The sequence below is a fragment of the Polyodon spathula genome, chromosome 17 (genome assembly GCF_017654505.1).
Source record: "Polyodon spathula isolate WHYD16114869_AA chromosome 17, ASM1765450v1, whole genome shotgun sequence".
In the NCBI taxonomy this organism is placed as follows: Eukaryota; Metazoa; Chordata; class Actinopteri; order Acipenseriformes; family Polyodontidae; genus Polyodon; species Polyodon spathula.
In genome coordinates, this window is record NC_054550.1 from 29,784,182 (window position 1) to 29,799,044 (window position 14,863).

The 14,863-nt window shown below is 37.7% G+C and overlaps 1 protein-coding gene across 9 annotated transcripts in view; it reads right to left on the reverse strand.

Annotated features, from left to right (window-relative positions):
* LOC121330170 (ral GTPase-activating protein subunit alpha-1-like) overlaps window positions 1–14,863 on the reverse strand; it is a 49,250-nt gene that overhangs the window by 3,778 nt on the left and 30,609 nt on the right. For 6 of the 9 annotated variants that reach the window (XM_041276490.1, XM_041276495.1, XM_041276493.1 and 3 more), the window contains one exon: window positions 2,334–2,458. In XM_041276490.1, coding sequence (XP_041132424.1) covers window positions 2,334–2,458 — 125 coding nt within the window. Of the gene's footprint in view, window positions 1–1,333; window positions 1,365–2,333; window positions 2,459–14,863 lie in introns of all 9 variants that reach the window. The other 3 variants (XR_005951836.1, XM_041276496.1, XM_041276492.1) reach the window with 1 other exon arrangement.

The window sequence follows — 14,863 nt, forward strand, 5'->3', positions numbered from 1 at the left end:
CACCACCCCTTCAGGGAAAAAAAAAAAAAAAAAAAATGCAACTGCTGAAGTTAAATACATTTTCAGTTATAAGATGCATGTTCTCGATCTTACAGATTTTCGGATAGCTGGTGGTGTCAGAAATTACCACAGACTGAAGTAATTAATCATTTTGCACTGAATGATGTACCTCAACTTCCATTTGATCTCTTAGTTTCTCAAACTAATTTATTATGTATATATTTTCATATCTTTCAACTTATCTACTAAAAAAAATATAACTAGGGGTAGGGGGATTATGAAATTATTCATGAAAAGAACAAAGGATTTATTACCATCTCATCACTTAAACATGAGTCAACGTACTGGTTTTCACTTGTTGAGCGTTACTGTCATCAGTGATCATTAGCAAGCAGCTGCAAATTATAACATGGATTTCATGAAAGATAGGGAGACGTAACTATAAGGAAAATATAATTGAACATTTTTAGATATTGATGACTCAATTTACATACAAGATTTTAATGCACTGTTATACAAGAACAACAACGTTGTTGACTTTTCACTATAAAAACATCATTAAATGAAATGTGTTTGAATGAGATAGCTGGTACTTACAGATGGCCAAACAAGTTTATTTATTTTTTTCTTAATTGTTTTACCCATTTACCCAAGTTCGGACGTTCTACTAAGTTTGAGCTTGTTCAGTTAAAATGTACTCGTTATTGGGAAAACAATTTTATGTAATAATCTTAGAATACAGAACAGCAGCAAGTCCAATTTCAGATATGAATTTCTGAAGTATTAATTTTAGCTTCTGTGTGACAAAACCTTGTTACAACTAAATTAGATAATTTATGTGACAGTCTTCCACAACTCGCTGGTCCTTTATGATAAATTCAATGTACAACCAGGGGCACTTCGGCACCCTGATAAGATATTAAATAAAAAGTCTTTACTCACATAACATCAACACTAGACATTACAGGATACAAAACATAATGGTGAAAAAGGCTGCTAGTCCAGGTCAAGAAACACACTGAAGCACAGAGGTGTTATCGGGTCAGTGAAAAATAGTAGTGCAGTAGCAGTGAAACACAAGTTAAAACAATGCCTAAACCAGGCACAGTGAAACACTACCCAGAGTCAGGGGGTTAGAGGTACATGCAGGTCTCACGTTAGTACACATCTACCACAAAGTGGACAACAGGGTAGTGCTTTTTCATTGTTGTTTAAAAAGCAGTGCGAGAATGTATTTAGTGCGAGACCAAGGGAATCAGACAGACGGGCTTATAAATTTGGTTACAAGTAAGAGTCAAATAAGATGCAGCTTATTGTTTCCACTGGGTCTTACCTTAAGATATACACAAGTGATAGTTAATGATCTAAAAGTAGAAAATAAAAAAATTAAAATAAAAAAAGAGAACACTCTGATTAGAAGGAATGAAAAGAGCAGGAAGCCCATTTGTTAACAGTGTCCTACCAAATTCTTCCAAGGTGCAATGCTTTTAAAAATACAACAACCAAGATACGCCTTTTACAAAAGATGCCTTTATTGAATGTACCGTAAAAGTGCTTTCTGTTCTACTTGTACGTTTTCTTTTTGCCTTCAGATGCCCCCTTTATCGTTCAATGAAAGATTCTTTGGGTCTAAAAATGAATCACTGAAAAGAAAACTGAAATGGGGCGAGTTTGAACCATTTAAAATTGCTGAGCGTCTTTTTAAATGGTAATATTGAACACAAGCACTGTGCAATAAATCAAGAGGAGTACAGGACTCCATCCAGGTAAGATCAATGGATGCCAAAGTAGCAGCCAATTTAAAAGCTTATATATTCCAAAGTAGAAAAATAGAGTGGGATACAGTAAGTACACCCGGTTAAACAGCAAACCATCAAATGATCTGTGTATCTTTAAAAATGCCATATATATATATATATATATATATATATATATATATATATATATATATATATATATATATATATATATATATATATATATATATATATATATATATATATATGAATGAATATGACAGAAAGAGAGACACACACATCTACATGATTAAAATAATTGGTAAACCAAGTAATGTGTACTGTGTACCCTCCTCTTGAATTTTAGGGAATTATTAGATTCATGCACTTTGAGAGGCATCTATACGTTAAACATTTTAAATGAATGGTAACAATGAGCATACAGTAGATCAAACATTTATTTTATTTGTACCACTAGTATTTCAGGTTTGTTTACTGTGACCAGGGCAACATGTTCTTATACAGAGTGATCAAATGCCTTTAGCATGTTCTGATCACTGTGCCAATTGGAAACAGGCTTGCACTTGAATGTCTTACCTGCATTGGCTGGTAGGTGGTGAAATGGGGCTGGACAGAAGACTTGAGCAGCATAGTCTTCAAAGGTGGTGGGCTCTCGATGATGATGCACAATGGTTTCCAGGTAGCGTGCTCTCTCCTCGTAGCTGTCACACAGGTCAAGGATGATCTCTAAATAGCTTATTGCAGCTTAACCAACATCTGAATAATTCATTATAACTCATTATGATTCACTACCAATTTAAAAAAACAAATGTCCAACTAACTTCCATTTAGAGTCCCAGGTGACTGTCCACATCACTGTTCTATAGTTAACCCATCCTTGTTTGCTTCCTAGTCTGTTAAAGGAATCTATAAAGCACACAACCTTTTCTGTCACTATGAACTAAACAGCCCTGTTCCTGCTCCTACCTCAGCAAGCAGCAGGTACAAATGCTACTAGCAATTTAAACTCCAGCTTAGAGAATAAAAAAAGGGACAGTACTGTATAAAAATGGATGTGTCACTACTACCATAAGAAAAGGGGATGTAGGAGTAAAATTGCACAATTATTTTTAAAAATCCTTTCCGCGTCTGTCTTTCCAAAAAACAAAAATGCATTGCAGTTTTTTTTTTATTTTTTTATTTTTTTTTTTTTATATAAATTCCAATCAGGTTCCGCCTGGGCAAAGCGCAGATGGCAACACATGGAAGAATCTTGTCACTTAATTGCAAAAACTTGCTATTATCAGAGACTCTAATTACATGCCTTTCTCAGACATGCGTCTGGCAGTGATTGAATGTACCAGACAGGCAGCATTACATATGTACCACGTTGTATTATGGTGGTCACTTCACTGCTCATTTGATGTAATTATCTAAGACTTACTGCTATTGAAGTACAAAGAGTACACTTGGGCAACACAATAGTGATCAAAGGATCCTTATCTGATTGTGATTAAAATGCACTGGGTGCTTTTTGAGATTTTCCTCTAAGCAGTGACTTGGGGAGCAGAAAATGACTTTGAACAGTCACAAATCCTTTTTCAGGATTTTCTTATCCTGCTCTATAATAGTTTCCATGACCACGTACAGTATTTTATTTGTCAAAACTAGAAAAGGTTTAGAAAGTGAACATGAAAATCACTTGCTTGGAATACCGGACCTCAATGTCATGGGTCTATGTTCCTATATCTTAGGTGATTCAACCTAAAACAAGATATGAGCAAAGATAATTTACTTGTCTTGCAGTAGTCATCTCTAGCCACTGGGTTTTAATGTAATAGAAATGTGCCCATACAGGTCCTTTGAGGATCTCTGACCCTGCATGTGCACACCACGCTGAAAATTAAGCCCACTGTCTAGAACATGATGAAAGTAAAGAAGTGACAGGCTTTTGTAGGAATAAGGATTGGGAATTCGTTTCAGAGGATGTCATGTTTCTCTCTTCTGTAGCTCCGAACAGTTTTATGGACAAGCGTTTCAATGTTTCAGCTCCCTCACTCAGACATCATTATCAAGAGGCCCAATGGTGTACCTCTGATTGGTCAAATGCCTTCTCTTCCTCTTGTCACAGAATGAAGTCCTACATGCCCGGCTGTGCGAGTAGGAGAGTGTTTCCTCCTTTTACCACAGCAGGCAGTACCATGCAATTATCAGGAAAGAAGCCAACATGCTGGCTTGTGACTCCTGTACCGCCTGAACCGAGAAATACACAAAACAAACTCTGGAACTTTTTTTTCTTCCGTCACGCTGCGCCCACTGCTTTGAAGCCCTTCAAGCTTTTTCAAAAACAGCAATACTTGGAACTGTCAAAAGAAAAGGAGCCAAAAAGGAAGTTACTACATTTAAGTGACGGCAAAAATAAAAGGACTCGCCAAATGTTAAAGGAATAAAACATAAGAAAAATACATAATTCACAAGCAGGTTTTTTTTTTTTTTGATTGAAAGGGTCAGGTCTGGACTTAAAATGCAAACCCCTCAGCTGCAGAAAACTAGTCAGACAACATAGCAAAGGCTAACACGACTTATGTAAAGAAATGTCATTACACTGATACACAAATCTCCTTATAGTGAATGGTGGCTAACACAATACTTGTTGGTATCTTAAAATAATAACATATAAGAATTTTGGCTACTGCTTAGCCATAACTTATTTTCATATCATGCTAACTATCAAGCCCAACAAATCCTGTTCCCTGCTTAAATAAATTACATTTTGCAAGAAAAAAAAAAAAATCCCATGCACTTCACGTCAACCCTGTTTTTTTTTTTTTTCTTCATTACTTATCAAAAAGAAAGTATCTTTTCAGAGAAACTTTGCAGCTGCTGTTTTTTCTAGTTAGTTGATTTGGTTCACAGCAGTTACTTCTTTATGGAAGAAAAAAAGCCAGCCTTTGTGTATTACCAGAAACTAATTTTCTATTGGGCTGAAAAGGGAAAAAAAAAAAATGGTTATTGCTTCTCCCTCCTACTGAGCTTTTCATTATGCCTGATGCACTCAACTCCAAGCTCTCTCAGGAAAGTGAAAAACGATGACTGAAGAGATACCAAAAATGAGCTTGTTAGCACATTGGACGTGAAGTATCTTGGTGCGTCCCAAAAAAATTCCCAGTGGCGTGTTAATTCACCACTCTGTACATGCTGGTACGGATAGCTTCCCAATTGTCATTCCTATTTTTTCACACTTATGGTGCTTGCCAGGAAGGGAAAAAGCTGGTAGACCACGGGAGGACTAACTGCTATCTGAACAAGCTGCTTTTTTAATCCCTTTGAAAAAAATAAAACACACACGTCAAAACTGTTCAAGTACAGAGTGAGTTTATTTTGGAAGCAAGTGGATTTGTGACCTTGCCTCAAGAGGTACTGAATTTCAATTAATTTCTGAATTTCTTTGTACATCACCTTTTTTTAAAATGTGATTAAAAAAAAAAAAAAATTCATTAATAATAATAATAATAATAATAATAATAATAAATAATAATCTACATTTGATATTACTACAAAAAAAGTCATAAAAGACAACCAAAAATCATAGTAGTTATTCTGAATGATAGACTGGAGGCATCTATGATGTGCAATAAAATTAAAAGCCACGCATGTCACATAGCATCCTCTCATCTAAAATGAAAAGCTGCTTGTAGTAACTTAACAAAACAAAATTTGGATTTTTGCTAACAAACTTAAGCTAAAGATAAATCATTTGTAACTATCAGGATATTGCTATTGAACTGCTGTCAGGCTCTTGGGCACACAAACAGTTAGCCAAATTGACTTGATCACTACAGTACAAGGTTTACTGACAATGCCAGAGGATTTAATTAATTTAACGAAACAAACCACAAAAGACCAATTAAAGGCAACTACAGTGAACTTCATCTTCCACTGTTGCTGCATGTACTGGATGTGTTAACACCATAACCTTTAAAGTGGGAACCAAAATGTGATGCAGACATGCAACTCTATTCACATGTGTTGCAGACATATACAACGAGTTACTTCACCTGTTTAAGTTCTGTTCACACCCTCTTGAAATACAAAGCCCGACAGAGTCGTGACCAGAGGCATTTGAACACCCCAATGACTACTGCGGCTGTAACAGCTTTGTCTCAATTAGAGAGCCAGGACACCTGTTCCTCCGTTTAACTGGCTCCTATGAGCCTGCCAGCTGACTAGAACCTCAGAACAGGTGCACAAGCAGTAGCAAGAACAGCCTCCACTAATACTGCTCTCAGCCTGATACCATGGAGACTTAACCTAAACGATGAGCAAATCTGCCAATTAGAAAACAGAAGAAAAAAACTCTGAAGAGACAAAGTGGAAATCATACTAAGCTCAAACCCCAACCCTGCTCATAAAGCCAGCAAAGTGATTCGTCTTATAGTGGACAAAAATATTTAATGAAAGATGGCTACCCAGGGGTTTCTGGATGAATTCTACTGCATCCCATTGGTTTTTTTTGTGACTGCTATTTGAATAAATAAAATTACTAACTGTAATAGAACTATATTGTCCTAAACTAGCTAAACTGGTTCTCTCTAAATTCTCTCTCTCTCTCCACACACAGAGACAGCATCAAAAGAAGCTTATCACTTATAAATGAATAAAATTCACTAGATGTGATCAAAAAATGACAAACTGTTTTAGAGCAGGTGCAGTGACTTTTCAATGTGCTGATTAACAACTGATATTTTACTGTCTGAAGTTATGGGGGGGCGGGAGATACTGTGAAAGTCACAGGCTAGTAGCGTGTGTGGCCACCATTGGAAGCAACACAAGCAGTACATCTGTGACGCATGCTTTGCACCAGGTTTGTCTTGTGGAATCCTGGCCCATTCCTCTTGCAGTGCCTGGATAAGCATCTGCCTGTTCAGTGGTCTCCCAGTTAGTGGCCTGTCTTTGACAGTGTGTGTCTGGTTACACCGTCTTGCCAGGTTTGAAACTGCAGGCTGTGATCACCCAAGATGTCGAGCCACAGTACGCTGCCCTAGTCCAGCCTCCAACATACTGATTGCACAAAGGCGCTGTGCTCTTGACAGACGTGGCATCTTGGTGTTTTTCAGTGATTTTCTTTATTGATTTTATTCAAGCTTGCAATTCAATAGCTGAAATCACTCCATATCCAGTGTCCAATCCACTGTCTCACTAATTGGGTGATTAAGGGCATATGCTGCAGTCATAGTCACTCAAGCGCGTCATGGTCAAAGATGAATGATCGAGTGATTAATGTCCATCATTTATATACTTTTCTTTTTTAAATAAATGTTAAAGTAGTGATAAGTTTCTTTTGAAGCTCAGTATATGCGTGTGTTACATGTAATTTTATTTATATAAATTTATATATATATAGTTATATATATATATATATATATATATATATATTTATATTTTCATTTATTAGTGTGTGTGTGTGAACCTTCCTTTTGATAAAACTGTTACACTGAGCTAAACAACAAACTGGTACTTCAGAGTAAGCAAATTCAAGACAGAACACTCAGATTTTAAGATAGCAAAACCCATTATTAGGATCTATTTGCTAGGACATTAGGTTCAGCAGATTTAATGGGGGGGGGGGGGGGGGGGGCCTTAAAAGCCTTTAAATTTAATGCAAAGAACCTGAAACTAATGGTTAAATTAAGACCAGAAATAAGTGCAGCTGTCCATAAGGAGCATAAGGCTACAGGTCTGCCAATGACTTATTCATATAGGATTATAATGCGTCATAAATGGATTACAAATTTGTGGTGTAATCTGTTCCAGTCAAATGCACTGCAAAGCTGGAACATGACTGAAAAAAAAAAAAAAAAAAAAACAACACACATCACCAAGTACAAACAGCTCCAACTGGATAACATATGCACTGCATAACACTGGTAATAGATCATAAAAATCACAGAATACAAATGTGTACTGAATAGGAGTTGAGGCAGGTACATAACCCTTCAAATATGAAATCAAGTATCTCAAAAGGTATCTTATATTTGAAGTAAATGCTGCTATGTAAAATTAAACAAATTATGAAACAAATATGAAACAAATATAACTAACAGTTTACTGTCCGCAACAAAAAAGTAGTAAGACCACAAAATGGCAGCCATAATTGGTCAAAGTGTAAGGTACCATTTTTCCAGTTTCCTTAACACTGAACAGATGAAGCAGGCAACTCAAATGGTTAATAGCAGAGGTGGAGAGGGACAATTACATCGCAGTATGAATGTTGCTGGTAGAGATGTTCCATAATAAATCTGAACTGTCACCAAACTCGAAATCACAAGAATTTTCAGCAACTGCCGTTTGCTTATCTAAAATAACATAGCAGAGAAGCAATAACATTAACTGTAGAGAAAACATGTTTTAGTTTCAGTAAAACTACAAAAACATGAATATTAAGAATTACATTTCTTGAATTTTACAGTCTGTAATTACAGACATCAACGTGTGTTCATGTGCACTGTAATCTGTTTATTTTTTCTATTTAATGTCCCTGCTATCAGTGGCCATAAAAGTGATTTTATTACCAGGATGAGCTGTAACAAGCCTCAATAACCTGTCATTAAAACCAATGTCACAGCATTCGAGATTAGCAGCAGATTGGCCTGACTAATGCACTGTGCCTCAGGGAGGATCACAAGGCCTGGGACTGGAGTTCAACATCAGATTTCCACCTATTAATCTTGACTTAAATATAATCAAGCTTGTAATGAATGGGACCCTGTGTACCCTGCCAGCTATTCCCTTAAAATATGTGTTTCATCTCAATGGAAATTTATATATATATATATATATATATATATATATATATATATATATATATATATATATATATATATATATTTTGTCAATGTTTTCACATATAATAACTATATAATTTCAATCTGTGTGGAAAAGTAATGGGATAGATTTCACCTCTTTGGGCTCCACCCTTTGTTATTTATTTAAAGGACAAGGACTTGGAGGGTTCAAAATTTATAAGAAAACATCTATAAGGAGGCTTGAAACCTGTGTACACAGTACATTTAATAATTATTCTAAATTATGTTTCTTTTTCAACTTCATCATGCATTTCTCATATGCAGGGACCAATGCAGACATATAGCTGGATGGATGCATTCATGTTTTGGTTCCCTAATAAACTTTAAATTAAATACTCAGAAGGCATTATTGAAAAGCAATAATGTACACCTGCGCTTACATTATTCTGGAATAGAGGGCAGCTTGTGTTGATTGAACCACTTGCCTGCAGCCCATGCAGCAATCACCCTAAATATCCTTGAATCAAAACACAATGTCTTTACAGATCTACATTCTATCTCAAGCAGCTTGTGGGTAAATCCAGCCAATCAGCCCGGCCCCCAAAGTACTATCTGAATGGGAAAAGGACCCCAAGTCTTTACGAATATAGATTAAGTACATTAACTATTAGTATTGTTTCAGCAGCCTGTCTTCATAGATATAGTATATGCAAATAGCAGTTACAGGCCTTGTCGCTCTTTCCTCTGATTTTGAAACTGTCGAACACCCTATCCTCCTCTCCACTCTCTCTAGCATACCCCTTCCCTTGCCTTGCCTTGAATAACCAAACTCCTCCCTGACTGTTGGTGTCCCCCAGGGCTCAGTCCCTGGACCTTTACTATTCTCCCTGTACACCTAACCTCTAGACGCTATCATTTCCTCATTTAACTTCCCTCACCATTTCTTTGTTGATGACGCCCAGATTTTCTTTTTATTCCCCTCTTATACCCGACCTGGCCGTCCATATATCAGCCTGTCTGGTCGCTATCCAATCCTGGATAGCGTGCCGTTACCTCCTCACCCACCCATCAAAAACTGAATTCCTTTTCTTCCCCTCCCCCTCATCTCCACCACCCTGCCCCACCATTTCATTCCCCCCCTTGTCCCTCATTCCAACCCTCTCTGCTCGTAACCTCAGGGTCATATTCGATTCCACCCTCTCCCTTTCTGACCCTATCTCAGCCGTAACATGCACCTGCCGTTTTCACCTGTTCAACATCCGCAAAATACACCCCTCCATCTCCTTCTCCTCTACCAAACTCCTGGTCCACTCTCTCATTTTCACCTAGCTTTATTATTGTAACTCCCTCCTCCTTTGTCTCCCCTTCTACGCCTTTACACCACTTCAACAAATTCAAAATGCTGCTGCCCGTATTATATTTAACCTCCACCACTCCTACCACACTTCCCCTCTCTTCCTTCAGCTACACTGGCTCCCTGTTTACCACCATTGCCTGTTCAAATTCCTTACACCAATATAAAATCTCTCCATGGCCTTGCCCCACCTTATCTGGCTGCACTTATTTCCTATTATATTCCTCCTCATCCCTTGCGTTCCCAATCACTACTGTCCCTCTCTGTCCCACCCTCGCCCTGTGCCCAATCCCGTTTCCGTTCCATCTCTCCTTGCTCCCCTTCATTGGAATAAACTCCCATTCATCATAAAACAGTCACCCACTCTACGCAGTTTCCGCTCCTCCCTTAAAACTCAGATTTTTTCCCTAGCCCATCCTACCCTTACTGCTGACCCCCGACCTCCTGTTATGACCTTGCCTGCCCGACCCTGACCTAGCCTCTGGCCCTTGCTTCATATAGCTATTAATTTCCTCACCCTACCCCAATATTCTTACCCTCTTTCTTCACCCATTTTTTCAGTTTGTACAAAATTCTTAAAACTTGTAAAGCGCCTTGGTTAAAGGCACTATAATAAATAAATAAAATAAATAAATAAATAAATAAAAATACTGTAATTGTTCCATTCATTACCACTAAATAATTAAACCCAAGTATTAAATGAATGCAGCCGATTTAAAATAAAAAAAAGGGCGACTGCAGTATTTACCAGACGATTCAATAAAAATTTTATGAAATCTGCTCCAGCACATCACCAATTAAAACTTTTTTAAAATTTCCCCTGCTCTCTAATAAAACATTAAACAGTGGCCAGAAGCCTTTCTAAAAGCCACGGCAAACAAATGAAGTGTAGAGATTAGATCAAGCTAACTCTTTTTACAACTACAGGCATCAATTAGTGAAGGCAAGCTTCCCCCACCTCAACCCCCCCTTATCCCTCAACCCCTAAGCCACAGTGGGTCAAACTGCTTGTGAAGGCACAATGAAGCCATTGTGTAAGCTGGCTAGGATAGCAAAAATGACCTGTTCCTATTTGGCTGCTTTGATTGGAGTGCAATGAAACAATGAATGCAAGCCAGGTTTCAGCAGCTCGTTTGCCTTGGAAGCCAAAACTGAGGGAGGAGGCCCTGACCCAAGCTTTCCCCATCACGCTGAACCATATGCTGACCCCAGCAACCCAGCGGCTTTATCAGGAGGAATCAGGAGCCACGGTAACTCTGCTTCAATTCCCACTCCATGGCTCCGCTCTCTCACACTCTGCTCTACTGGCAGACCAATGGGGAAACTGCTTGGCACCTTTTTTTTTTTTTTTTTTTTTTTTTTTTTTGGTCCATGTCTCCAAAATCGTCCTCCAACAGATGGATGGTAGCTGTAGCTGGCGAAGTGGGAGTTATACACTTAACAGCTTGGATATCAAAACACAAGCCAGGAAAAAAATCTGGCAGAAGTCAAAGGGGTGTGGGACCCGAGGCGTGGCTTTGATTCCAGTCTGAAAAATGTGATCTGAGCTGTACAAAAATAAATAATAATAATAATAATAATAATAATAATCTAGGCAAGAGCCAAAAGGCCAGGCTGTTCAAGCTTTACAGAACTCTGAAGCCTCTAGATTACTACCTATTCAATGCTGATTGTTTTTACCATTTATTATACACATAATGTGATTTAAACACCAATCTACCACACAAAAGCGAATGAAGCTAGATGCCCAGCAGAGATGATACATTCAGTGGGTTTGGATTTACAGGCAACTGTATAGCTGGGACTAAATAGCAAGCAAATGACAAAAACAAAATCCACACTTAAAAAGCAGATGCATGCAAAGCTACCAGAAATATCAAGATACAGCTTGTTAATTTGTGGCTCCATTTTGTTGCTCTAAAAACTGCAGCTACTAAGACATTCATGTTTTACAGTCAATGATACAACATTATTTTCACATCCAACATACAGCCAGCCCTGTTCCCTCCGCTGAAGCTTTGTTTCACAGACTGCTGCTACTGGGAGTGCTTGGCCTGGCATTGCTAGGTGTCATGCTTCCCACAGCGCACTACACGACAAAAGAAATGCAACTCCTACAGAGAAGCCAAGTTAATGATTGTGTTTTCTCTTGCATCACTTCTACCACCAGGTGAGAATGCTTAGACAGTGGTAGCCGGTTCTTCTTTATTCAGCACCTTTACAAAACTTATACTACTGAAGAAGGTTATGGAATCATTTCTCTGCACATGCAATCTAGGAAGGGAAGCAACCAAATTACTGATGTGCTTGCAAAACTAACAGTGAGGAGGCAAGAAAACATGGAGGGCCTACAGATACATAGAATTAAAATGCAATGGATACTTTTAATCTAATGTAGTGATATTGTAATGCACAGCTCATGAGGTTTCCCCTTTAATTAGTTATATCCTATTAGCTGTAGCTCACACAAATGTAATTTGTGTTTTGAGTTAAAAATTAAATAAAAAATAAAAAATCAGAGACTGAATACAATGCATTTCCTAGTAATAATAATGCTGCACAGCATTTCCAAAACTTAAATGCAAGACAGAAAATCTTTCTCCCAAGAGAAACAAACAAGCAGAACATGATTAAATGTGTTTGCAAAATTAGATATCACAGGTGTTCCTGTAATCTGCAACCCCTAGTGGCTCAAATCAAAGGCATTTAAAACCATGCTTTGGAATTATTCATTGCAGAACAATGTGGAACTTCTGTCAACGGTATCAACAGGTAACTAATAGATGAAGTCTGTACTTTCTCTCCCTTGGGCCCAATCATTACTTCGAACACTGTCCACTCTTCAATCCCCAGCAAAGCGTTAAAACTCTAATTACATGATAATGCCATTAAATTGGACACAGGGGACAGTCAAAAACATAAAGCACCTATTCCATGACAAAACAATCAGAGATTTCAGCTAAATGTACCTTAAATTATAACTGAAGCAAGAGAAGGCAGAACGGGCAAGGGAGAAAGATCGGAGCTCGAAAGACATCCGTCGATAATGACAGATTGCTGCAATTCTGGCTGTCAGGATGATCGACCCATGCAACACACGCCAATCAATACTGCACTTCTGTATTGAGCAAAGCACAGATGCACAGATGGGCAAGATTGCTTGGAGCCAAGACTCAAGCTGAGCCTAACAATCTTATTCGCTTAAGAACAAGTCAAATGGGAACACTTTTGGCAGTGGAAGCTCTGAAAAAAGCATTTAGTACAAACTGTTATATCGATATATATATATATATATATATATATATATACCCTTGTGAAAACCCGTCCCTTTTTTTTTTTTCGATATATATAATCTATATATATATATATATATATATATATACACACACACACATACACACCCCTCTGTGACTGAAAAGATCAAAATGTAAACCAATACATATTTGCAGTTGATTATCATGAGTCTCAGTAACAATAATTACCTTTCACCTTTACATTAGTTTCCTTGCACCAACTTGCAAGCTCAGAAGCACAAATTCATTTATATCGAGATCATAAGCTATTTGGTAAGTCAAATAGTTCACCCAAAACACAGCTGTTAATATAAGAGCACATTTAAAGTCTAGCAGCTGAAAAAAAAGCTGGGTGCAAATAATTGTTTGGCATTCTTAAAGTGATTGAACTAAGAATTTGAAATGAATTTGTTAAATTTCTATGTGATATATGAAAGCCATGGGCAATGCAGCAGATGTGACAGATTTTGTTCAAGGACCCATCGTCACCACTCAGTCAACTTGGCAAGTTCTTCAAGAGTGCAAAAATACTAATGTTTCTCTAGAACTTTCACTTTTGAGTCATTCCTATTGTTTGTCTAAAACAGAGCAGAATTTGATGTGGACAGAGTCCTCCACAACTTCCCTGAAGGAATTATACGCTGCACTGATTGAGGAATTGTCATGCATTACTTCAGAATTATTTAAAAACCTGGCTGCTCATAGAGGTCCTAACTTATATTGAAAAGTGGTATGTTAGGTCCAAGTCCTGCAAATGCAATTACCATGATTCACCTGCATAGAAGCTAGTTCTGTAGGCAACAGGTTGAATGTGCTTCATTGTGCTGCTGCTTGAAAAAAGAACTGGATTTTGGCAGCAGCTTTTGCAACACAGTGGGATTTATCAGCCCTGTACACAAAGTACATGACCTGCACCACTGTGATCACTAAAACCACTGCATGTCATTTGAAAAGAAAGATATTCATTTCATATTTTTTCAGGAGATTCTATCTTGTGTGTTAAGTGTAAATAAATAAATAAAATAAATTCAGATACTTAAATGGCATTACATTTCAAAGCAAATCATTTTAGCACCATCACAGGATGGCAGCTGTGATCAGTACTGATGATCTGCATTTTCACGATTCAGAGCACATTTTGAATAGAAGCTCATATCTGTAAGACTTGAGAAGAAAATAAGATGTCAATATTTATTGACCAGTCAACATTCTCTTATTTTCCTCCTTAGTTGCGAAGCAAGCTGCTGTCATTTATTTTCAATAGGAATACGAGGCAGTCTGGCACAATGAGAAAGAGGCCCTGTAATGCCATTAAGTTTGATCAATGCAGCATGCCTGTGCCCATCTGCAGCCCTGTCTCATCAGCTCTGGCGGACCAAAAACTAAATGAAAGAAGAATGATAAAATGAAGGTGTTGTGAAATTGATTTCTACACAAAAAAGGACTGGCATGTGAGAAATGCAACAGATTTTCAAAAATGTAAACAACCTGTCAAATTAAGATGCATGAGTTTTGAACACTTTCCTATTTCTACAGTCCCTCAATAAGTAAGAAGTCAGGACCTTTGAGCTGAAACCAGATTAGAGTAATATAGAAAGTGACACAGGGACATATATGTGAAGCCCATTCACTGGCCCCCAAATCCTTGACTGACCTAGGAACCACACATCCCCA